General features: G+C 43.3%; 1 protein-coding gene across 2 annotated transcripts in view; it reads right to left on the reverse strand.

Moving 5' to 3' along the window:
* map3k5 (mitogen-activated protein kinase kinase kinase 5) overlaps positions 1-26505 on the reverse strand; it is a 55741-nt gene that overhangs the window by 5449 nt on the left and 23787 nt on the right. For both annotated transcript variants that reach the window (XM_030110949.1, XM_030110948.1), the window contains 18 exons: positions 25918-26086; positions 24625-24731; positions 19813-19983; positions 18526-18638; positions 16780-16939; positions 15867-16020; positions 15457-15564; positions 14967-15019; positions 13555-13650; positions 10185-10266; positions 8498-8631; positions 7021-7148; positions 6757-6893; positions 5622-5727; positions 4693-4850; positions 2874-3051; positions 1830-1847; positions 780-957 (listed from right to left, as the gene is read on the reverse strand). In XM_030110949.1, coding sequence (XP_029966809.1) covers positions 780-957; positions 1830-1847; positions 2874-3051; positions 4693-4850; positions 5622-5727; positions 6757-6893; positions 7021-7148; positions 8498-8631; positions 10185-10266; positions 13555-13650; positions 14967-15019; positions 15457-15564; positions 15867-16020; positions 16780-16939; positions 18526-18638; positions 19813-19983; positions 24625-24731; positions 25918-26086 — 2250 coding nt within the window. The remainder of the gene's footprint in view (positions 1-779; positions 958-1829; positions 1848-2873; positions 3052-4692; positions 4851-5621; positions 5728-6756; positions 6894-7020; positions 7149-8497; positions 8632-10184; positions 10267-13554; positions 13651-14966; positions 15020-15456; positions 15565-15866; positions 16021-16779; positions 16940-18525; positions 18639-19812; positions 19984-24624; positions 24732-25917; positions 26087-26505) is intronic.

The raw sequence follows: 26505 nt of genomic DNA on the forward strand, positions 1-26505 counted from the left end.
ACTTTATTATTCCGAATACATCATATTTAAAACACTTACAGTATGAACAATAATAATAATAAAAAAAAAACTGTTTAAAACCTCTAAGTCTCAAAGTGCCCGTTGCATTGAAATTGTCCAACATGAGTAAAAAGAAAAAAACCCTATAGCAGGCTCAATTCTCATTGTGCCTAGAGTTTCCCTTCTTTAACTTCAGAGTTGTACAATTACTGAAAACTAGTAAGTGGTTACAGTTACCAGTCACTTCTTGTTATGTAATGGATTTACATCTCAGGTGACTACAAATGTAATTAGTTCCTCAGGTAAACAGGTTTTACATGACTTCTAATTGCCTTCTTCAACTTCTTTTGAAATTGAGCACAGAGTGTTGCGCTCGGCTCTCTGTGGATCTGCATCAACCATTTAAGCAAAACGTCCTACGATCAGCACGTGAAGCAGTAAAGACAGTTTTATTTACCAACGACAACAAGAACGAGGAGCAGCGAAGCAACGATAACGAATTATCGACATGCTGACGGCAGCAGGCAGCTCTTAGTGATGCGAGTTAATTATATTTAGGGCTGCTAATGCGTCCATCGCAGGTTCTGTGAACACAGGCTAATGTTACTTACAGTCGGATGTTTTTCATGTCGCTGTCAGGCGCGCTGAGTTAGTTTAAGATTAATGAGGCACTCCTTCCACTCCTTCCAGCCAACAGGAGCGGAGCGTGATCGAAGTAACAGTGCGGCGTTGAGAGGCAAAACAGAACGGCAACTGTGACCCCACCCGGTGTGTTTTACCTGAGGAAGAGGGACCTTGGTCCCTTGACATCCCTCTCGCTGTAGCACTTGACGCTGGGTTTGAAAATGAAGGGGTTTGCGTTGAGGTCGTTGTCGGGGGAGACGGAGCCGTACTCGCTGCTGCTGCTGGTGTCCTCCACCACCACCGGCACCGGCAGCGAGATACTGCGGAGGTACTCTGGAAGGACGAGACGAGTCCACGATGAGGCATCTGGGAACTGGAACAGCGTTCTTATGTGCTGCTTGATGCCAGAGAGGCTGAAACTGGTCTGGCACAGCAACAGCGCTGATAGATTTTCACTTTGGTTTCAATAAATATTTTATCCAATCTCTTAAAAAGGTTTTTTTTTTTATGTTATATAAAAATACAACGCATCAAAAGACATTTTTCAATGGACACAAATATACAAGGTCATGTATGAAAATACAGATTCAAAATGTCCACATAATGAAAAAGTTTCACATGACGCTGCCAAAATATTACGGACTTAAGGTTGGCTAGAAAATACAAAAAGCTAAATATCAATGAAAAGAAATGATCAAATTTACAAAACCATTTGAACCCATAGTTCTAAAATATTATCATATATATGTACTCATCGAACACTTCTGCATCATAGTCTTTTTTTTTTTTTTTAGAAAAGTTTCTCTTTTATATATTACCAGACATATCTGTGTGCATCCAAACAACTTTCTATGAAGACATGCATGTATATATAATCCTTAAAAAAAATGAAATATTAGGGAATGTTTGTGCATTCTTTGTTTTTGATCGAGATCTGACTCTACACAAAAAAGACAAATAAATAATCTATCTTGACTCAATGTGATGCAAATCTAACATCTGGCTTTAAAATCGCCTCCCGTGTATAAACTATCAAACATAGTTTGAAAGCATTTGTAAATAATGTCTTGTCCTGAACTGCTTGTTTCAAGCTCCTGAAGAATGGAGTCAAACGAGGTCAGTGAGCGAGCAGCAGGAGAAAAATGTAGACCGGTTTATAAGGTGGTCTCTCAGTCAGACAAAAGAGATAAAGTGAAGTGACTCACCTGACCCTGGTGTCAGAGCTGCAGGGAGGAAACAGAGAATATATCTGTGTCAGCGATTAAACAAGAACAAAAGAGAACATGAATTGCTTGCAAGGCAGGCGGGCAAGAGCACAGCCAGCCAAAACATTTAAAGCCTCCGTGCGGTGCTGCCGTCGCGGCACGTGACTGGAAAGAGGCTGTGGGGTTAAAACAGAGCTGGGACTCCTCCTCAGACCAGACACTAAAAGTTTTTTTCCCCAAACATAAATGCGGTGAGTGTGAACTTTCTCATTATTCTGATGAATAACACAAAAAACATGAATGAAACATTTGTTTGAAATCTATTAGTCGTATTGAAGAAGGATGCACTGGGCAGTTATGCAAATATATAAAAAAAATCTATTGATGGAAAAATACTGCTATCAGTCTCCCATCTGTATTTTTCCACCATCACAACCTTCTCAGGGTTTCTCAATTCAATGACTTATTCCAATCTGTCTTCCAATTCATGCCTTCAATACTCACCCAAAAATAACAGGGAAAAACAGCTGTTTAACAGTTTCAGCAGATTTAGAAAGAACCTGACAAAGAATTAAAAATATCACTGAACCACTCCGTCTTCAAGAAAAACAAAGAAACTGCAAATTCATCAGCTTTTGTGCAACTTATCAGTTATATTAAGAACGTTATCTCTGGGTCAGTTTATTTGAGCTCCAGTCAGGGTTGCCAGATCTGACTCACTGTTTCCAGCCCAAACACAACGTAAAACCCGCCCACCTCAATAAAACCCATCCCAAACGTCAACCTCTGTAGAAGCTCGTGTTAAAAACGTACAAGACCACAGCATAAGCACACAACTGCACCTAACAAAGAAAAGGAAACACAAACAGGCTCCCTAAGAAGCCCAATGAGCAGAAATCCGTCCAATCTGGCAACACTGGCTATATGGCTTAGTGTTGTCTGTTACCATGGTGTTGGTTTGAACCTATTAACAGACTGAAATGGCTTCCTGGAGGTGACCCTTTCACACATGAATAAACATGAACAATAGCAGAATCTCCCCACCTGTGAAGCTGCTCTTGCTCTTCTTCTTGCGGCTGGTGACGGTGAGAAACTCGTCGGTGAGCAGGTCGAAGGCGGTGGCCCGTCGGTCCGGGTCAGGCTCAAAACAGCGCAGGATAAACGCTTTGGCCTCCAGCGACATGGACTCAGGAATCTCTGGGTGGATTTTAAACATCCCAACCTAGAAATCAAGAAACAGATCAGAAGTTTTTCAGCCCGTCTCTCCCTTCAGCGTGAATCATGTTATTCGCTGCACAGGCAAATTGCAATGTTTGCACAGAGGTTTGAACCTCAGCTGAAACCTCACGCCGCGGTGCAGGTTGAGGCAATAATACCCAGAGTTCACGTGTGAGATTCTCCCTGAAGAGGCACACTAGAAATTCCTCTTGTTGCTGTTGAAGAATGTTGACTTAAGATTAGCAGAGCGATGCCCCTCCCTCGGGACATTCCTCAGGGATGAGTGAGGAGTGTAAGGGGACTGTTTCACTGACGTGCTGCAGAATAGGCCAAGATGCAAGCTTCTCCACTTATGCTTCCCTCGGTTTGAGTTCAAAGAACACACGCCCCCTCGTCTGGACGCGCCACCCTTTAATTAAATCACATCATATGGAAAAGTCCATGATTCACGGCTTTGACGGCAGTGCTGAAACGCTTTCCAGACAACTGCTTAAACATCTTCTCCGTCTTTAACGACCTGCACACGGACTAAGAAAACAATAATTCACTGGTGCGGCTGAGGAGCCTGTTCCGTCCAAAGCAAATACGGCGCGCAGACTGGGAGGGCGAAGACTTCAAACAAGGACATATGCACACAGAAAGTTGACCTGGGGCCTGTGAAGGCTCCTCTCTCTGATCCACGGGGCTGTTTGTGTTCAAACAAACGCTCGTGCACGCGCGGTGTTTGCAGTTTCTACTGAGCTGGCTCATGTTACAGACTGTACGTGACAACACAATGCTTTCCAGAAAACACTGGGCTGATTATTGCTTCTATCAAACGAGCGACTTGAATAGAAGACAATGAATGAAGCGTAGTAAATATGCCAGCTGTTTGAGAATCAGGCTGATGGATGAGGCTTTAATGCATAGTGTATGGTGAATGTACAGTAGGTCTATTAAATGAGGCATGAGTCTGTCTGAGGGCTGATAACAGCTAAATGCACCAGGCTGGTGCCCTCATGGAGGTCGAAGGAAACGGCAGCTGTTCATATATCAGCTTTTAACCAGGCAATAAAAAAAAAAAGATGCTGAGTCAGGCAGTAATTGTTTTATTTGCAAACAGCGACGGAGCTGTTTATAGTCTGGTCTTTAACCTTTCAAATCACTTAATGTAACCTGATTAGACGTGCTTCAGCTGAACCTACAGTCTCTACCATGATCTCTCAAAGCAAACAACGGCATGCTTTTAGTTAAATTATTATGTGCCATGATAACAGCAGCGCTGCCTCACAATGACGTCTTTAAAAATCCAGCATGAATGATCGTGAAATGAATCGAACAGCTTAAGACAAAATGTCAAACAAAGAAAGCTCATTAAGTACAAAATCAATTAAAACAGTTTATTGCAGGCATTATCTTTTTTTAAGCATATTTAATCCATCTTTAAAGGTTTGTTGTGATAATCAGCTGAAGGCCACACAGTGGGGAAGTGGCTGGCTGGCTTGTTTCAATGAGAGAAAATGACTCTCTTTGCTTTTTGATTTACAGGTCTACAGAAAAATAAAACACACAATACCCGCTCAAAAGAGGATGCTTCGCCCGCCTGCGAGCTGCCATCTAAAATTAAACCCGTTCCCTCGCGAGATAACAGGATGCGCCGTCTCACCTTGAACATGGCGGCTTGTGGCTCTCCCAGTTCGTAGAACGGCGGTTTGCCGGTGGCCATCTCGATGATGGTGCAGCCCAGCGACCAGATGTCCGCCGGCTTGCCGTATCCCCGAGGACCCTTGTCTATGATTTCAGGAGCCATGTACTGCAAAGTGCCTGAGAAACAACAAATCAAACATCCTCGTGAAAAATGCGAAAGCATGAGGGGTAAAGAGAACGTATGAAAGCATAATGCTGGAGAATCAAACTGATCAAAGCTAAAAGCAGTGATACCAGCGTGAAGAACTGATGTAGAAACCAGCCTGCTTTAGGTGACTGATTAAGAGGTATCTTGGCTTTGAGGTGATCAGGTGGGAAAAGCTTTAAGGGGCCGATGGCTTTGTGTAAGCAACAGGAGAGGCTGTCGGTGTTGTATATTAACGGCAGCGCAAGGCCAAAGAAGCGTTTTCAGATCCCTACTGAAAGAGCTCCTTTGTTCAGTTATTATTCAGCTGGCTTTTTATTAGCTGCCTTTAGAGGCTCATCTGCTGAGCTAAAAAAAGGCAGGGACACATTTATATATAGCAGGCGTGTTCTATAAAAAGGACTCGCCCAGTTTCCTGAAAGGGCCATTCAGGGTAAGCCCCCGTCTGCTCCAATCAGCGGCAACGCCGTCTAATTCAAGAGGGCGACCTGAGCTGCAGGGCAAACACCACAGGGCGGCACCAACCTGACCGCAGACTCGCGCCAAACCCGGTGCCTGAATAGTAACGGGCGGCTATTCTCAGATTTATTCCATACAGTAGTTGTGTCTCGGGGAGTGGATTCTTTGAAACAGAAAGACACGGCGGTGCCTGTGCAGGGTTACCTGGCCGCTCAGCTTTATTTATAGCCACGTCTAAGCCTTTGTTTGTGTGATCACAGGGATGAGAATAATCAAGAGTGTACCTGTGAACGTCTCGGTGCACGGGTTGATCCCTGCCAGCCTTTTAGACGTGCCAAAATCGGATATCTTCAGGACGCCACTGTAGGTGTTGATGAGGACATTGTCCCCCTGTGAATCGAAAAAGATCATCTGTTAGCGCAGATACCTCCCCCCCCCCCCCCCCATCCTGCTTCTGAAATTCCAGAGATAACGCTTGCAGCTCCTTGGAAGTGACAAACAGCAGGTTATGACACCGTGCGTGGGAAGAGGAGGAGCTCCGGGCCAAAACAAGGCGATTAACATTTACGTGGAGGCTAATGATGCTTATATGACCAAGTAGTTAAAGCAGTTGGGGGGGGGGGGGTCGGGGGAGCAGAGCGACTAAGGCCGTTGACTCTAATGGGAACGTTATCAGTGTCGGTGTATTGCAGCCGAGATAAAACAGGGAGTGCCGCTTACTAAAGAAAAAGGAGTGCTGCTGCAGCCAATGAGCTGGCGAGAAACTGCAACAACATGCGCGAGCAGCTGGTCCGGGGCCACTCTTCCAATGCAGCCACGACAAATTAGACTTACCAAGAATCACAAGGCACACATTTTCAGAGTACAAGTACACAGATCCAGAAAAACAGACCGACAATGCTTTCTGTTATTGAATTTCGCGTGGAGTCTGCATTCAGTTTTCATGTTTTGAATATTCGAAATTCCCCAAAACAGCAAGATTTTTTTCATCCAGTCTGTTTTAGAAGCATTGAAATACCTCCTTCATTAGGCCAAAAGTGCTTTTTTCCTGAAACTGACATCCTTCCTGTTTAAAAGCCTGGAGCTTCAGTATCGGGGTGCAATACTTTCCATGTCTGTTCAGTCACTGTGCTTCTCACGTTTCAAACTAACTACGTGGCTCTTCTGTTCACTCAACCAAATTGCGAATGCGTCACCACCTGGTATTTCAGGATTTTCTTTTGTAAAGTAGTAAAACTTTGCATGACGTTTTGGTGTGTTTGCACAGTGGTCACTAAAAAGAAATCAATCAAAACAATGACAGCAGTAATACTAAAAGAATTTGTTTTTGCAGTTATTTTTAGGATAAATGAGCCTGTAAAAATCAACAGAGAGTGATTATGCATCATTATTTTTCTCATTTATTGTCCATCGTGTCACCTTGATGTCTCTGTGAGCGATCTGGTTGTCGTGCAGGTATTTCAGCCCCTCCAGGATCTGCCGCGTGTAAAAGCCGATTGTGGGCTCGTTGTTCTTCAGCGGACCCCACTTGGACCTCAGCAGTGCGGACAGACTCCCTGAAACACAGCAGGACAAAGTGCAAGAACAATCCGGTTACTCTGCGCAGGGTGCCAGTCAACACACACTCACACACACAGGTATTAACATGAACACAGTGCTGCAGCGTGGCTCAGTGTGTCTCACCTCCAGGCACCTGCTCCATGAAGATCTTGATGAAGCCGTTCTCGCTGATGGAACCGAGGTACTGGACGATGTTCTTGTGCTTCAGGTGCTTGTGCAGAGCGATCTCCTCGTGGAGTGGCTGTGAGTACCTGCACCCCCCCCAAAAAAACAGAAAAGCTCATAAAATTCATAAAAACACTAAATAATCTAACGAAATTATCCAGCATTAGGAAGAAGTTGGTTCAAACACGGAAGACATTTTTTTCTTAACATTTACAGAAGACAGATCAAATAACATCGGTCAAATTACAGAGATTGATTACTTCAATGTCCCTAAATTTCAGTTAATTCCTTTCATATTCTACGGCTGCCAGTAATTTGACACCAGCCTCACCAGATGATCACCCAGATCTCAAACTCACTGAACAACCTGCACTTAGGAAGCTTTCACGACAGAATCCCGCGGCAATCGACTGCTCCGCTTTGGGTCTATATAGTCTCTTTCTACAGCTCTTCAGTGAAGAACACAGGATGAAGTAGAACAGCAGTGACCTTTATTGAAAAGCCGCAGGTCAGACTGGACCTTCTGGAGGTCCTGATGTCAGACACCAGCGCTCCAAAGGCTAACTGTCCAGCAAGACACGAAAAGGCTTAAGCTGATACCGCATCAATGTGCATTTTTCTGAAGGTTATGTAAAAGCAAGCATCACGTATTGAAGCGTCCACGCAGCCCATCAAAAACAAAAGACTGAAGCAGAAAGAAATCTGGAGCTTGATGTTTGACCAGAATAACAGGTATCTGCACACAAAGAGAGAAAGCTTGCCAGCAATTTCTCCTCCCCGTGCAGCTCCCTGCTTGAATCACACCTTCTCCTTCACCGGCTCTCTCCTGAGATTTCAGTCCACTCTCTGAATTATTTAGCCAAAATTCTCCACATCCTTTGCAGCCGAGCGCACTGCCGACTCGCTGATGTGATTAGTGGAACAAAGTGTGGCGCTGAGAGCGTCTCGCAGTCTGGGATGAGTAGGAGGAATGATGAGGACACGAACAGAAAAAAAAGGAAGGAAAAAAAAAAAAAAAAACCCTTTCCCCACCACCCGGGCGCTCCACTGGATACCAGCACACTGAAAGCCCAAACCACCAGGGACGGTGTTGATCTGCGACTTTGCACTCTCGGCTGGAGGAAAGCAGCACTCTTTTAATTGTTGCTTGGCAGCGGCACTGAGCAAGACAAGGCATTAACGGCTCTGACACTTGTTAACATCGGGCTGTAATTCAATTTCTGAGCAGTGCAATAAATAGACGACCTGCATCAGCTGCTAGAAGTGGGAGCTTCTGTCCTCGGGGTGGCTGAAAATCAGAAACTTATGCATCTTCTGATTATGAAAGTGTTCATCTGTCAGCCAATTGAATAATCAAATTCAGCACAAATGCTATGTTTGTCCTGTCTGACGTATTTAGACACCTCGAAAGGCATGGCGGCCCGGCCTTCCTCACCTGCTGTCTCTCTCCGGTATTTCCTTAATGGCCAGTCGGACCTGGTTGCTGAGATCTCGGCCGGCGTACACGACCCCGAACGTGCCTTTTCCCAGGACCACCCTCTCTCCATGTTCGTCATACTCATAGTCGTACTGCAGAGACAAGAAAAACATGCACGTCATTGCAAAAAAAAAAAAAACCCCATAGAACTGCTAATTGAATCTGATTATTTCATTGAATTATGGTGCTTAATTTGAAAAAAAGGACGCATTTAATAAGTAGAGTTCCACCAAATCAATTTCTAGGTAAATCAACAGAAAGCAATGCACCAAAAACGCTTTTTGATTAGACAAAAAAACTCTAAATTACAGTACAGAGATAAAAGTCGACACAATATGAGAAAATATTAGGACATTTTCCAGATAATTATTTAAAATATAAGCATATCTGAATGAAAAGCAAAATCCATTATTCTATTATCGTAAATGATGCTAATAAAGTAAAAGGGTGCAAAATTGCATTTTCATTGTCTACCTGCTAAAAAAAGAAGTTCATGTTTATTTTAATTATGAGCTATGACTTTTTTTTTGGTTTGCTTATTTTGGTATTTTACTGCATCACATGTACACTTTAGTGCAACATCTTTTCAAGCACTACATTTTCATTTTACATTGACACTTTCCATTTCAATCCTGAAAACCTCCACTGATCATTTTAAAAATCTTCATCTTCAGTGAAAACAGGTCACATGCGAGCTCCTTCCAGCTCCAGTACTGACTGATTGCATGTCGCTTCAGGTCTTAATGGATCAAGCCTGTTAAGCTGACAATGCTCTATTTCTCCTGCCTGAAACATGTGATAAAACACAATAAAACCAGCCTTTGGTTGTGTTGACGATGTTGACTGGAGACTTACTGCCGCTCAGGTTGATTGGAGTCAAACACATTTAAAAAAAAAAAAAAAAAAAAAATCAGTCTGAGAGGAATCTGCTCGACATTTGATCCTGGCCACGCTGAGTCAAAGAGGGTGCGGCAGCATTTTGAGTAATTAGCTGTTCTTTTCCTGCGGCTCTGCCGGGAAGACAGGTGAACGCGGCAGCAGGTGTCTCCTGCTCGCTGCCAGAGCTTCACAGAGTGAAAATCCAGGCCTTTTCTCAGCAGGTTGCTGCTCATTTGTTGGTATTTGCGGCCGAGCTCCCATCCGGTTGTTGCCGTGACTTTACAAAAAGTTTGATAAAATGACACGAAAATCAAAACGCTTGACAATTAAGTCATAAATTCAGCATGAAAAGCTGCCAGTTGGCTGTCAGTAAAGGAGAAAGCACTAATTATCTCTTGAAAGAGGTTTTTTTTTTTTCTTCGCTCTTTTTGATGGAAACACCAGACTCGCATCTCGTTTCCTGTGACATTTTAAAAAACTAAACAAGGCACATCAACAAAGTGGCACTCTTTTATTGGCTTTTAGCAAGACTGCTAATTCAGTAAAGTGATCCTTGTTGGAGGAAAATCTGGTGATCAAAGTATTCTCCAACCAGCGATCTCAGTTTGCTTAGTCAGGGAAACTAAAGGGAATCTAATATTCAATATTCTCAAAGCCTCATGGAGCAGCATGTTTAAAGACTATGTAGACCATTATTTTAAATAAAATAGACCCATATTCTCTTTTTAAGACTGAAATCATCCAAGATTAAAGAGAAAACTCTCACCTCCAAAGCGTCAGTGTCGCAGTCTCCCTCCTCGGGTCCTTTCCAGGCCTCCTCCGTTATGCTGTTGACCAGATCACAGAATCTGCCAAAGGAGAGTTCGGTCCAAAGATAAATGATGATGTATATTTATTACAGGTTAAAAATATATCTCTGAGTTGAGGAAGCATGTCCCATATTTGATAGACATTCCCAGAACTGCACTGCTTTCCCCAGCGCGTGTCACAGCCATGCGGGAAAAAGCTCAGAAATTCAACCCTGGACATTCAATAATGTATTTTTCATTTCAATGGGCTTTACGCAATGGTTGAAAGGTTATAATGGAAAATTGAATTGGTTATTCTACTGCACATTATAAGATATAATGGGCTTTTCATGAGTTCAATAGAAGGACCCAGCTGATAACGTTTGACTTCAGCTTGAACTGTAATTAGACAGAGAGGGCATATAGACGCACGTGCAAATACTGTACACACACACACACACGATACGTTCATTATCGTCTGGATCACAGTTGTCCAGGTTTTAAAAAGAACATTTTTTGCCAAAAGCCTCTACCTGTGTCGTACATTGTTTTTGTTGTTTTGTTTTGACCGGTCAATCCTCTTCCAGCGGTGTGAATGAAGCCGCTCACTGAGGCGTAGAGAGGAGGCTGCTGACGACACCTTCATTACAGCCAAGTGTGTTTGATCAGGGACACAATGAAAACACGAGTCTGGAATTCCTCCTCTTGTGGCAGAATAAGTATGTACGCATGTCAACGCCCTGAAATTACAGCTGACATTTACTCTGCGATTACATAACTGTTTCCTTTAAGCTTCTTGAAGGAGTTGAACCATGGCAAAGAAAAACTGCTACACATCGAAATAATTACTTTTGGTAGTGATCATTTAATACCTTTTTTCAGACCCATCAATATAATTATGTTAAATGTATGGCTGCCTTGTATTTCTGCAAATACAAACTCACTTCCACCAAACATAATGATGAATAAACTAAAATATACAAAAGAATAATTTGGTGTTCGTGTTAAACATGGAGAGCAGAAGTTAAATGTAGTAGATGCAGAGGTAGAAAAAAATGCATCCATTGCTGCTTGTTATTGTAAGTCTGCAGTTCCTGATTATGCATTTCTGGAGATATTTTTTTCTCTCTTTGTGTTTTTGTCCCATCTGGCTTTGGCGACAATGCAAAAGCTGCTCCTACAACAGAATGACTGAATATTCCTCTGAATATAGACAGAAATTAAAAGCCCAGGTTCACAATGTGACGAGAATAAAGTGTTGGTATTTCTGTTTGAGGAAAAACGTGAAAGTTGCAAGAAAAATCAATATTGAAGTAGAGTGAATGTTTTTGAAAGAGCCACCTCAGTACATTCAGGTGTTTATTCTTCAGTGCATGGTTACATACAGTCTAAATGATTCAATACACTGCAGTGTATTGAATCATGTAGACTGTAGGTAAGATTCGAAGAAAATTAAAAGTCAATGCAAACTTTACACTCACTACAATGGGCCGCAAAAGACAATATAAACATTAACAAATACAGTTCTACGATTAAAATTTCATCATGTGCTGTTATTGCTTTGAAGAAATAGACTTGGTTAAGTGACTCAGCTGGTGATGCCACAACACCAGACATTAATTAAAGAGAGTAAATCAGGCAGAGGACGGCTGATGCGGGTTGAGGAGATTGATGCGCTAGAAGAGCGCAGCGGGAGGACGATTAACGCGAGTAAAGAGGAAAAGCAATGGCAATAACACACAGGCTTTGCACGTGCGTTTGTGATTCAGGGCATATTGTGATGGAGGTGTGTTATTTTGCTGGAATCCAAAACAGATTACAGTATTTACAGTTTACAGGCACACCTCCCACACAGGCGCGCACACACATTATGACCTTCCCCGCTCTCGATGCACACAAGCTGTGAATTAGCAGGTTGCTGGCTTTGTCTTGCCGTCACACACGCCTGCAGGTGTTCCCAGCGTCACGTGCGCTCGTGCGTGCAGACACGCCGCACACACACACATATGCAGAAACGAAAACAGGCGCCACCGACTTTTGTCTGGCCTTTTCTTCCCTCTTTCCACCTTCCCTCTCCCTCTCCCTGCCTCCCTGTCACTGCTGTTAAGAGAAAACCGGCATCATGACAACAGCAGGCATGACTCACGGACTCTCACACTCCAGATAATAGAACTGGAAGCGCTCCGGAGCCTCAGATGCGAGAGTCGCAAGGCTGAGTGCTGGATGCTTCAGCGAGCTGCCAGCGAAGAGGAGCATGATGGGGCTGAATGGAAACAAGGTGTGCACCTGGAGACAGGGAAGTGGGACGTCTCCCACCTGCACGCTCAACGACACGATGCTTCCACGAAGCTCACAATGTCAGCTGTCTGATCATCATCATTGTCAAATTGTCTCTTTTTTCTTCTAAATCAGAAAACGTCTGATGAATCAGTGTCAAGAGTTTAATCACTTTATCAATTTATTTATTTATTTGTCTTTATTTTTGCCTTCCTAAAATTATTGATTCCATTTTTATTTTGTTCTGTTGAAAAAATGACTTTAAGCGTTCCTTTGGATGCATCCTTTTAATCACGGTCATGTGTTTGTTATTTTCTTGTCACTTGTTTAGTCTTCTTGTCATTTTGTCAATCATTCGTGAAGATCTTAAGAAGAAATCAGTATCAATGAAAGGTTTTTTGTACAAACTGGATTAAAATGATGGCTTGAATTTGACTAAAAAAATGCTTGAGACGTTTTGGATAAAAGATAATAACACAATAACAGTGATGAAATGTCCTGGTAGACACAAATTCTATCAACACACTAAGACTCTGAGCTGTTCAAATAATCTACCAGATGTTAAAACTTTTCTCTTCAGAATATAACTTCCTGTCAATGGGTTTTTTTAAAGCCACTAAAATAAACATGGGCCTAACACGTGAAAAAGCGGGGAAATGTCTGATCAAATGTATTTGCTGCATATTTCCATAGAAACAGCAAGTGTGTTATACTCGGCTGGAGCAGCATCTCCTCCTCTATTCATGTGTAGATATTTGTAAATGTTCATGAATATGTTTGAGTCTGCAGACTCAAGCGAGCGTGCGAACCCTGTGGCTATACGGCGGTCTGTAGCTTCTGAGTGCATGAATAGATTACAAGCATTCCAGAGAAGGTTACAGATACTCAGGCTGTTGATTAAACCCATGAACATTCTGAACATTCGCAAGACTGTGGTTTTGTACCATGTATGCAATTTTAGAAAAGGGCATGAAAGTTGCAGATAAACACTTACCTGAATGCATCACTCACACAAGCATCACATAAAGTGTAACAAAGCGAAGCACAGAGAGCGCGAACAGGCAGACCAACCTTTTGCAGTGCATCTCTGTACAGAAATAGATCTGGAAGTCCTCGGCGTTGTGAAGGACGTAGAGGAAGGCACTGCGTTCGTCAAACTTGGAGATGCTGAGGGAGAAAGAAGACACGGTCAGCTGTGTCCTCTAATGAGAGGCACTTGAGCGAGGTATGAGTCAGAGTGAGCTTGGCCTTTTCACTGGATTCATGACATTCACCGTTAAGTCTCTTAGTATAAAATGATTTAATGCTGCTGCAAGAGGGTGGCCAATCGAAATCTATCTAAACTTACACCTGATTATATATGAGAAATGCACAGTGTGTAGGAAGATGTGATAAAAATAGAGACAAATGCAGCAGGTCTGCATAGCTTTCCTTCAAGCCCTCCAGCAGTAATAAACCCTGCACCTGGAGCAAACATTAAAGTTGTGATGCATGTAAAGTGACGTTTCAACGCTGCAGAAATGAAGTCCTCCACCTTTGATCTAAACCCATAAATGTAAACTTTCATGCAGGAGCAATGCTTGTCTGCTCATTTCCTGGCGAGTGTGCCAAAGCTGGAGCTGCTGAACCAGACCTTGGAGTGCCTGTGTGTGTGTGTGTGTGTGTGTGTGTGTGTGTGTGTGTGTGTGTGGTCGTATTGTAGCTTCCAGAGCTGCTATTGTGTCCTGCTGACTGTCTGCAGGCTGAGTGGGCACAGAGAGTGAGTTGTTCCCTAGCAACATGTGAGCACGGCCCTCCACTTCTCTCTGAATTCCTTTGAGGATGGAGGAAAAACGGCGCATAGCAAGATATCTTGAAAACTGTCTCTGGTACAGTATGAAAGAGCAAAAATACAGTATAACACCGGGCTGGAAGTCAGAACGCTTTGATATGTCAAGCTACAGCTGTGCAGCCCATGCTGTTACTGCTTTCTATGCTTTACTTGTGCAGCTTGAACTGACTGAGTCCTTCACATACATTTAGTTTGCCTATTTCCTTTCATATACTTTGGAGAAAAAACACTTTACCTCTGCATTGACTAGGTTACTTTTTAAGTCTCACATTATATGAAATTAATCTGAACACCAAGTTGTTCTTCTAGCAGTGAACAGGATTTTTTTTCCAACACTTCACAGTCATGCATTGGTTTGCGCTCAAACTTCACAGCAGAACAAGGTGGGTTTAATTCTGGAACGCGCCTCTGTGTGGAGTCTGCATCTCCCCGTGACTGTTTGGTTTTCTAAAGGTGTTCATGCACAACTGTGAGCATCTTGCAAAAAAAGGTTCCAGTAAGTCTCAATAGAAATCCTGGTGTTGACTGAAGAGACACGGTGGTTGGAGACTATGTTAAAACCAGCAGCTGATTGTGAAGATTTGAAAGAATGACAATCGTCAAAAGACTTGCAACGTGAACTCGGACTGGATTTGGATGAGCAGACACTGACCTGACACCTCGGACAGACGTGGCGCTGAAGTTCCACTCATGGATCCCCTTATTCTGCAGAATAGTGAGAGAAAACAACTAACACTATTACACCTGATATGATATACATTTTGAGACATTAATACACTGGCACCGTCATACAAAATGTACCATTTGTACAGAGATATATGTGATCAGTGGTTTAATTATGTTGGCTATCACATGGAAAATAAGAGAAATCTTCTTCCAAGTATTAACAAACACTACCTGAACAGCAGAGCTGCCGAAACAGAGCAAATAAAAACATCTCAAAATTAAAGTAAAGCAGAGATTTGGTTCATGATTCGGTTTCTTCAAATCAAGAGAATGTATCCCTCCAATGAAATCCCCTCCACTTTCAGATAAAAGTTGTGTGTGTTTCAGATTCTGAAGTTTATTTAGATCTTCATTATTGCAGAAAGCCTGTGTTACTCTTCTGTGCAACAGAGTAAAGTAGAAATACAGACAGGCACCTTATCATCAGGGGCGACATGCCAGATAGACACTGTGTTGTCATCCACGTCTTTGTTTATGGACAGATATGAAGGTTGGTACACTTTAGTGGGCTCCAATATCAACACCTGGAGAAGAAACGAACAATAACCTTATTACTGAAGCATTCATTCATTGAGTGAAGGTTACGATGATGAATTCTCGCTTATCTCCAACAGCATCATTACTTAACGACGACATTGTGCTTCATTAAGTTTGTACTTTCGGTGAACTGAAATATTAGATCACTTAAGCTTCAGTCTCTGGAAACTTCTTCATAAATAATGTCAAGTGACTAACTGGAAAATCTGATTTAATGTAAAAACCACAAAGTAGAAATCTGTCAAAACAAATCGGACCGGAAGGATGAAGCTGAGCTGGAGACGCTTACAGGAAATCGAACTGAGGAAACATCCTTTTTGGTCGCTTCCACCAGGAAGTCCATCCAAAAGTCAACCAGATCTTGCTTGGGCGCGGGCTGCTCGCTGCTGGGCTTTTTAAAGTGCTGGTAGATCAAGAAAGTCTCCACCAGCGAGCGCAGATACCTACAACCAGCCGGAGGTAGAAAGACCAGAGAGCCGGGCGTCACTGGAGAGCCTTACTGTGGCACATTTCTCATCAGAAAAAAAACCAATAATCTGATTTTTACAAACAGAATAACTCGATTACACATCATTTGCATTTATATTACATTGTTTTTAAAACCATGAACGTAGTTCACGGAAGATCAGACAAACAACACAGCTGGATTGTGTTCGCGCGGGATCGTTCGGGGATCATTCCTCTTTGTGACGTTAATGGTAACGTAAAGAGGTTTCACAGCTCCGGCACAAATAAAGAACAGCAGGGGCTTAAACACTGCGCAGAGGAGACGCAGCCATTCTTCCTTCAAGTTCTGTAAAAGCTCATAAAGTCGTGACAGACTTGCAAAAATTAGAAGTCTATCATGAAATGATTATTCGAGAACAGCATGTTTATGTAAATATGCCAAGTGGAGTGTTTTGATCATATTTAACTCTTTATTGGATCGGTTTGGTAATTTTTGCTTTCTTTCTGGGCTTCGGCTGCATGAAGCCACGTTTTGGTGCTGTTCAGATGAGCAGAATGAGCTTCTTGATATTTTCTGCTCTCCAACACCAAATACTCCAAATGCTCAGCAGCCACAGATGGCCGCCGTGGTTTCAAGGGAAAGACGAGCGCTCTTCAAATCGCATGGACCCAGGCGCAGTTGGTGACGGATGTGGTTCGAAATTGGCTTTTTTTTGGGGCAATCTAATCTCGGAACGGTTGATCCGCGTTCTCACCAGATGGGGGCTTTGAGCTTGAAGAGTTTCTCCGAGGCCTGGATGACCCTGGTGTTGTCGCAGGCGAGGATGCTGGCGCCCAGGAAGAAGCCGACGTCCCAGTAACTCTGCAGCTTGTCCAGGCTCCCTTTTTTACCCAGCAGGCTGCTCAGCTTAACGCCTGGAAACAAGACAACAGATGAGAAAAGAAAAAAACAAAAAAAACCTGCTTTTTGCAACAGGAAGTTATTGATCTCCTCTGTTCTTCCCTTTCGGCTGTTTTGCAGAAAAGACAGGCAACAAGACAAGCTGGCAGGAGGAAAACTGCAGGGGAAAAAAAGCTCTCCATGCAATTCCACTCTCTGTCTGGATGAGCCATAACTTGTAGGTTTAGATTTATGATTTGTCATCATACAGAGGAGAACTGTGAATCGCTGCATGCAATAAGAATAAGCAGAGTCCAGGAGAATGGAGGTTGAGGTTAATTCAGGGAACTGCAGGCTGATTCCTGCGACAGCCAGCTCTGTTTCCCACATTCCTGAGCCCCCCTGAGCTTCAGAGTTCAGAGAAAAACTGAATAAATGGACCAAAGGCTTCCTTGCATGTTTGACTGACAGAAGCAAGAGGAAAACTGTTCATTACAATGACTGCAATATTTACAGTTTCTAAAATATCACCCCACATTTCATCATTGACACAATGAACAAAGCACTATTGGTGTTGTGTTTCTTACCAACTAATTCATGAATTAAGCTCGTTTCGATCCGCTTTCAGCCTTGTTACAGCCAGTACCAAACACCTACCAACCTGCCCTGTTTTTCTACTCTCTCAATATCCTCTTAAAGAATTTTAGTTTGTTTTTTTAAAAACTCAAAAATAGACGAATCCCATTTAGATAAGACATGCAGCTACGCAGGCCCACATGTTAAAGAAATGTTCAGGCATTTATCTGAAAGATATGAAAACACATGGACTGCTCGTGTCCCACAGTTTTTCTGTTATTCGTGCAACTTTTGATAATTTATCACTTTCACCCATCATGTAAAATCCAGACTTTTCATTTTTAGCTTATTTAAAGAAGATCATGTCCAAATGGCTCCTGCTTTATGAGGCCTGAATGGAAAATGGACTGAATATTTTACACCTTTTCACCGTGTTAGTCTCAAAATCAACCACCGTCGCCCATTCCCACACTCCACCGGTGACAAAGCCGACACACATGGCCCTCGCCCTCCATCAGGAGCAGCTTATATAGAGTATTTTCAGTTTTCATTGCTTTAGCCCAAGGACACTTTAACTCACAGAGAGGAATAACTGGAGATTGAACAACCGACCTTCAAAGTGAAAAATGGCCGACGCTAACGCCTCAGCCAGATACGCTCAGGTTTACTCTCCTAAGATGTCAGACACACAGAGATATTTAGCTTCTATTCGCTCCTCGATATTGAACTGTGGCGTTCAGTGAGCTGCTGATGCAATCTGGTAAGCAGGTTGTAGCTTGTAAAACGAAACAAGACGCAAAAAGTTACTGTAACTGCAGAGGGAGGCAATAAAAGGAGCTCACTCTTCAGAGCTTTGTGTGTGCTGTCCATGTGCAGACAAAAGTCATCTAATAAAACTTAATTCTCCCAGCGATGCGACTGATCATGAAGGACGACTGCAAAAAGACAAATTGGTGCTTATTTACTCTGCGGTAAGTCAGCAGTCTATCGGCAATAAACCTCAAAAGCAGCACGTGGACTCAAAGCCAAGCTGGCGTCGACTCACCCACTTTGCGGAGCTCGAACGACGTGTCGAACTGGTGCCCGGCCGCCAGCAGAAGGACGGCATAGTTGATGCCAGAGTGCAGCGTGGGCTCAGACTCAAAGCCCTTTTTAAACCTGAGAGGAGAAAAAAAGGAAAAAAAGAAATAAACATTTTTCCTCTGAAGAAACGCGTCACCGCGGATACAAAGTGTCTCTGTGATGACGGATGGCTTCGCACGGCTCCCCTCGGCTCGCCGGGACACAAGAGGGAGGAAAAAAAACAATTAGAGCCATATTGAGTTGGGGCCGCAGAACAGCAAACATCAACAGCGAATACCCCCACAAAACAAGAAATTTCATTTATTTAATGAGCAATCTGCTCTGCTGAGAAAAGAGGTGTGAATGTTATTAGGAGTCTTGCATCAAGTTGTGACATGGAGCCGAGAATAACAGCCGAATGGCAGCTTGATTGTCCCAAAGCAGCATCAGGCAAAGATATTAGATTTTAAAGGGAAGTTACAGACGAGAGGGAACGGCCATGTTGTGTTTTTAATACGTCAACATCCATCAGTTAATGATAACTTCCAGTTGCTCTCTAGAACCCTGCTCATATTAAGAAGGTAAACCCGGGAATCAGACTATTTTTATGTTTTCCATCACATGAAAAAAAAGAAAAGAAATAAAGGAATTGGTTCATAAAATTATGCTGACAGCCCCCCCTGTCAGCCCGATCTGTTTTCTGAAGTTACAATAAGCAGCTTCTGCAGCTTCAGCCCTCGGCGGCTTCACTTCATTGAACGGAAAAAGCTCAGAGCCAGGGTTTTGGGAAGCGACGCAGCGTCCGTGTCAAAGAGGAGGGATGTGATTCATGGCGACCCTGAAAGATCTCAGAAAAAAAAAAAAAAAAAAACAGCACTGAATCCTCAAATCACTCCTGTCTGCATGGAAGACGTCGACCGGTATCTTTAAAAGCACAGTGACATTAAAGTGACATCTTTCCCACGTTCGAGCGCTGATGGTCGTAAACCTTAAACACCGTGCGGCGTGCCGTCGCCGTGACGAGCCGTCATTAGCAGACTTTGCGACCGGACTGTTTCTTTCAATGAGCCTTGCAATTTTCATTACCCAGCGAGGGGATTCACCTCGATGATAACCGCTATAATGACACGCTGCACTGCTGGCACCAGACGTGGGAACTTCCAGCACCGCGGTGCCTTCCACTGCTGAGTCACTGCACGCTTGTTGGCCTTTGAAACACTTCTGAACAATATTTGCTGGTGACTAAGCGTCTGGAGGAGCGCACTCTCACCAGAACGTGCCGCTGTCTCTGCTCTCGGTGTCTGTGAAGTGGGACTCCAGGAACGTGTCCTTGTAGATCCGTCCCACCAGGCAGTAGATGTCCGACGCCACCTGCTCCTCGCCCTCCACCAGGGGCAGCATGATGTCCAGGGCCTTCTGCCTGTCGCCGGGCAGGTTCCTCCTGGTATCACACACACACACACACACAAACACACATCACAAAAAGTTACGTGCCAGTAAGAAGCCAGATCTGCAGCATAATCCGCCAGTGAAATCTCAAATAAATCTCCATCTTTCTCTGATGTTTGTGGTCAAAACTTCAGGTTGGCAGAGCTGATAGACTTATAAAATATAGAACTGATGCTTGTCAACTTCATATTTTGAAAGAACAAAGCTTCTGTTTCACATACTTCTATCACTACTCGACGTGCATCTCGACTCCCAGCAGCACTTTGCAGAGATGCTTTCCTACAGGAGAGTGTTGCTTTAAGGAGAAACCTGATTCTGTCTTTTGATGACAAGATTTTAGATTATTCATGATACGGCGGAGGTCTGCACCAAGCACCAAAAACACAAATAACAGGCTATATTTAATAGTTTACTTCCAATCTTTCTCAGACTGAATCGGAATGTGCAACATTAGCAGCTTGTGAGTGTGTGTGTGTGTAGCGAGGGAAGAGTTGTTCGCCTATTGTTTTGTGACGGTGATACTTGGCACAGTGGAGGCCATTAGGAACCCGACTTAGATTACAGAGTTTACCGGGTTCATTAAAAGAATCGGCAGTTTTATTCAGCGCCGCGCGTCTCCTGCTACACCGCAGGCAGCCATTAACACATGACAGAGTCTCTCCTCACTAATGGCCGCGGATGTAATTTGAGGCTCTTTAACGGTGATGCCCACCAGAACATGACAAAGACTGATGAACGTGAGCCACGATCTCTCCAGGTGTTCATTACTTAAATTACACAAACGTCTGTCCATCCGTGGAAGTGTGAACATTTCACAATCAAGCAGCTTTCGGTGGAAATAGGCTCACTGTTTCTGCTTCAGCAGAAAATAGAGAAGCAAAACTAATATGATGGTAGCCTTAAAAACATCTGTCACACAAGCAAATGGATTTCTTAGTTTATAAATATCACGGTAATTACTTTTTGGCAAGGGTGTTCTTTTTTTGTTTTGTTTTCAGATTTCATTATTTGAAAGTGCGAAGGGTTAACAGTCAGTGATCATAATAATCTAAATCATTAAAAACAAAAAATGCCAGTTAATATCTGATGATTTCTGATGATAGCGCCTCAATTTTTCACTCAGACAACACATTAACTGTATGCTGCCAGTGCATGCCAGAAAAAGGAGCTGCACGGTGCATCCGTTTGTTTTGTCAATGCCAAAAATGTTTCAGGACAGAGGGCACCGTCGTATAAAACCTGACCTGGGGCCGTGACTGGTCCAGGGCCCGCACTTTGGACATGTCTGGTTTATTAGCTTCCTTGATCTGAGGCTAATAAAACAGCTCTGCGGTAAGTCCGTCATGCTCAGAATGCAACTGCCCAGTTTCTGAAAACGGCATCGTTCTCTGTGGCTGTGGAAACAATCAGGCTCAGCAACAGTCCAACACTATTCCTGCTTAAACTAAACAGAAAGTGAGCGACGCTCCTCCTGAAGTTAGAACAGAAACAAATTAGACTAGGAACAAATTGTTCCACCGTCAGCCCTTCATGTCGTTCAAACGCACTGCGGAGCATGCGGAAGGTATAACAGTCTTGAAAACAAATATGAGGAAAAGGCTATTTGTGTGTGTGTGTGTGTGTGTGTGTGTGTCTGCCCCGGAGTGTCTGCCCTCTCCACTCTGTTCTCTCTCTCTGTACCTTCCTGCAGGTATTTCATTCTGAAGAACTCAAAGTTCCTGCTTGTGTTTCTCTGTACTCCTGTTTCTCCTCTTCACTCTCCCGTTAACTCGATCTGTTTGCTGTTGTCTCCGAGCGAACCTCCACGGGAGGATTCTTCGTGTCAAAACGCCGTGTTTCCTCTCCATTTTTTCATCCAATGCTGCGGCACGACTGCGTTGTGATGGATTGAATTCAGAAAGTATTCACAATTAGCCTCACATGCATGTTTTTGGACTGTAGGAGAACATGCAAATTCCACACAGAAAAGCCCTGAAGCACAACCAAAACTCAAACCAGGGACATTCTTGTTATGAGGAAATAGCGCCAAGCGCCGCGCAGCCCCGAGGTCTTTACATGTGACTCTGAAACAACAGGTGGTGGCATTCAGCCGGCTGCGGTGGAACTCCGGTCGCGCGTTCTTCACCGCTGCACTTTCGGGAGACACAACCGTCACAGTCAGCTGCTTCTGAACATGTCTTACTGGCACAGCTGCCGCTTCCTACCTGCGAAAACTCAGTGGATTCAGACTACTTTAAGATGTAAACATGACAGTCATGCACACAAAAACTAGATGAACATTCACCACAGAGCGAATAAAATGCAAAAAAGAAAAAAAAATGTACTTTGTTATTAATATTTGAAATTAAATACACAGTAAATTAAACAGAAATCACTTGTTTGTGTTGTACTACGGTCTATTACTTGCAGGACTTCATGCACAAAAGAACAAGAAATGTGAAAGTAATGTGGTTCATTTAAGCCAACATTTTCTTTTGTGCCACTGGGAGTCTTTTCAGCACACTATTTCCCTTCTTTATGCTCCTCTACAATGTTTCATTTCTTTGCTTGGAAAACCCTTTTTAATCCAGAGAATAAGTGAAAACGTGAAAAACACACATGAATGACATGAAATAAATAATTTGAATTAATTGATTAATTAATTTGAAAAGTGCCACATTTAAAGGGAAGATATTCCTTTTGTTCCAGATAATGTAGTAGTTCAGCACTTAGCTATTTTATACATGTTAATAAATTGGGTTTAAATGTTGTTTATATCAACAAAGGCCTCTAAGCACTCTGGGAAGATCTGTTTGCTCATCGTCATGTAAATATATTCAGAATGTCTCCAGAACCTGCACTCCATCCGGGGACTCTCCCGTCAGACTCGTCGCATTTCTCTCAAGCTTTCTGCTGCAGATTGTGTCAAAACGCAGACTGCAGACAGAAATCAGAGGCGCGATCTTGCAAAGTGGAGTCTCTCGCACATACGCTCGTCATGACGAACGCCACAAAAAAAATAAAAAAGTAAATCAAATGGGGATGAACATGCAGAGGCTCTCCTCTTAAATAAAACATGGGAGCTGACAGCTATTAGCAGAGAGACCTTTCAGAGGGAGCAGAGACCTGCTGCATTCTCCATTTCCCTTCTCTCCTCTCTCCGGAGTGCCGGCGGATATTTGGACAGAGAAGGATCCTTTGCTCATAGGCAGAGACAGGAGCTACTTCAGCCCAGCAGCTTCACTGAAAAACCTACTTCGGATCAATGATTAAATGCTTATTAGGGCCGTTTATTGACGATCCGGAGGCTTGGCGTGGGCCGCAAGCTGATGAGTCAGAGCTCGGGAGTGCAGACGGGCAAAGTAATCACGCGTGTAAATCCACTTCAAGGACACACTTCACCAGACAATACAGCAGGTTTTCAAAATTTGTTTTTCAAATATGACAAGAAGTAGAATTCTCATCTCCCTCTCTCTAAATTCAGAGACCCGTGACTAATTTTCCCCCCTCTCCAATCAGACCGTACACCCTCTGCTGCCACAGCCTCCTGTAACACCCATCAGACAGAGAATGAATCATTATACAGCTGAAAAGGGAAGCCGACACAAAAGGCCTCCAAACCTTCCGCCACAACATGACATGGGAGTTTTTAAAGGTTTCCTTCGTGAGCGCTCACTGAACGACGCTTGTCAGAATGTCTCAGTGCGCCGGCTTGAACATAACACACACACACGCGCACACACAGATACTCAAGGACATGCTGGCACCATGCAGACCGAGTTCTCCGGTTGCTGCTGAATTAAAGGCCAGCAGGCTTCGCGGCTGCTGGAGGAAGTCGCATCGTGTGAAGCATCTGGTAAGAAACCTGCAGCCAAGACCTCCTGCAAGCACATCTGCCTTCCTCCTGAGTGCAGCAGCTCCTGATAACATCACAGCTGTTTACCAACCGGAATTCAACTTTATATTAAAACATGAAAGGCGTTAGATTAATCACCTGCTGTGCACACTAAAGGTCACTCCACAATACCAAAACCATTCATTTTACAACATTATGGAAACGCATCCCAATCAGCAAAACTTTTTAAGATGAAAGCGGCTGATGAATTTCCTCCACTGAACTTTTTAGTTTCAAAACCATGTAAAACTGGTGTGTGGAGCCAGACTGAATGAATCACAGCTCCTCCCTTAAAAACTCTTAATCCAGCAGCAAGTCAGATATCATTTTGTTAAAGAACAAAAAGTATCATTACTTCCTCTTCCTCTTATTAGTCATTCTATAATTATTTTTTCTAAAACTGTTACTTGTTTCTTTACTTTGCTCATTCATCACACGGCTGCTTCATGTAGGTAAAATGTTTTTTCCAACTCCTCTTCTTATTTGAACAGACGGGTATAAATCAAGCTCAAAAAATAAGAAAACAAACACAGATTATTTTTTCTTTCTAATAATGATTCTTGGCAGGAAATCCTATTTATTCAAACGGTAAATAACTTAGTAAAGAACTTAGTGAGAGGAGTAGCTGAAAGGAAACTTTATGTGAGAAACTTTGTATGATGGGAGAATTATTTCACAATGATTTCTTGTTTCCACCTCGCTGTTGATGCGTGGGAATCGGCCTCCTGGTGCACGTGCCGTGTGTTCCTGCCGTCTTACCGATTCAGTGCAAAGGCGTAGTGGAACTTCACATGGGGATGAGCCACGGGGTCAAAGGTCGGGAGCTTCTCCAGAGTCTCCACCAGCTTCACGATGGACTCGTAATCCTGGAAGACGCGTAAAGGTCGTCAGCGGCCGCTCTGAGTCCTGAAGGAGACTCCTGATGCCCTTTCATTCCGTCTGTCCAGGGCTCAACCGTCCGCCTGAGGCCAAACGCACTTCAATAATTGAGCGGCCTCTTCGTGGCATTTTTGCTTCTCATGCTTGCCGACGCAGTCGCTATACCCAAAGCATGCTGAATAATTCAGCACCTGCTCAATGCTTGTTGTTCAGATGAAAGATTCATGAGGCCGAGCGGCGCCTATGGTGAGTGGGAGGGTCTGGGCAGCGGGCGCCATCGCAGCACGTGAGACTAAAGCGCACAAAGAGCGGCAGATTTAAGACGAGCGGACCAAAGGCTCCGCCCGGAGCTCTCTGCAGGCGCTCTGCGGCGTGGTTAAAGCGACGCCACTGCACAGTATGCGTGTGAGCATCACGATCTCCGCCAAGGTCAGAGACGTCATCCTCCGCTCTCAGTCTGAGCTGACAGTCTGAGTGAACATAACGATTTCACCGCTGGTTTGATGAAAAATTGATCATTTACTGGTGAAACTTCTCAGGATATTCAGGTAAAGTTTTACGTAATTTTCAATGTTCTCATAGAGGAAGAATACGTTGAATTGATTCAGTATTTCCAACAATATTTTCAGAGACATTTTCATCTCCACCTGGCCTCATTAGCTTTAACTGATCTGTTCATTTTTACTCCAGTCGGTTCATTCTGCAGACTAACCTCTCAAAATCTGTCACCTCCAGCTCAGACTTTTAGACTTCAGACTCAGTATTTGCTTTTTTTTTTTTTTTCAAAATAAACAAAATGTGACCAGATGTTTCGTGACAGTTACCTGGAAAATAATGTATATTTGGTAAAATACTGATTTTTCAGTCTGGAAGACTGAAGTATACATTTAAATGAATCTATAGATAAACTGATGATAAACTCATGATAGTCATTTAAGCATTTCTGACCTTTTAACTGTAGGTTAGCAAAACATAAACAATTCAGAAACAAGGTAGCGTATAACTAACATTTTTTTTTTTACGTTTTTCATTCTTCTATTAGCTTAACTTCAAATATGTCAGTGACTAACTGCCTATTCAGAGTTCACAGAGAATTTAGATGGAACTATTTAAAGGCGATCTTCCTAATTTGCGGAGTAACGCCACCAGAGGGGCGGCGTTCGGGCGCCTCACCTGGATGTCTCTGTACGTCAGCAGCAGGTTGATGACCACGTCCACTGAAAGGCACTCCACGTTGTCCAGCCGCTGCTGGATTCGGTTGAGCTCGGCCGCCAGCTCCATGCCGGTGTACAGCTCTCTGGCTTTACGGATCTCATTCAGAATCGTCTCCCGGAAATACTGACTGGAGGAGGGAAAGAAAAGAAAAGAAAAGAAAAGAAGAGAAAAGAAAAGAAAAGAACAGGGCAATCAGCTTTAGATTAGGAGAAGAAGAAAGCATACTTTATTAATCCTATTGGGGAAATTCCTTTATCCGTATTAACCAAGTGTTTGGGGTCAAAGGTCGTGCCCAGAGACACTTCGGACTTCCCTAACCTCCAGGCCACCACTTCCCCTGACTATACAGACGAAACAGCTAAAAAAACCCTCAAAGCTTTAACTAAATTGAGCCCTAATAGTGGGCTTCTTTAACTAAAAGCTGATGTTCCGTGGCGGCGCGTCGTTCTATTTATGCAGGAAAACACCACCAGTGGAAAAAATGCAATTAACACCTGACGAAACAGATTGTTCGGAGGAGTTAAGACATCTCTGGGGAACAATTCA

Source organism: Salarias fasciatus, chromosome 15 (assembly GCF_902148845.1).
Source record: "Salarias fasciatus chromosome 15, fSalaFa1.1, whole genome shotgun sequence".
Lineage (NCBI taxonomy): Eukaryota > Metazoa > Chordata > Actinopteri > Blenniiformes > Blenniidae > Salarias > Salarias fasciatus.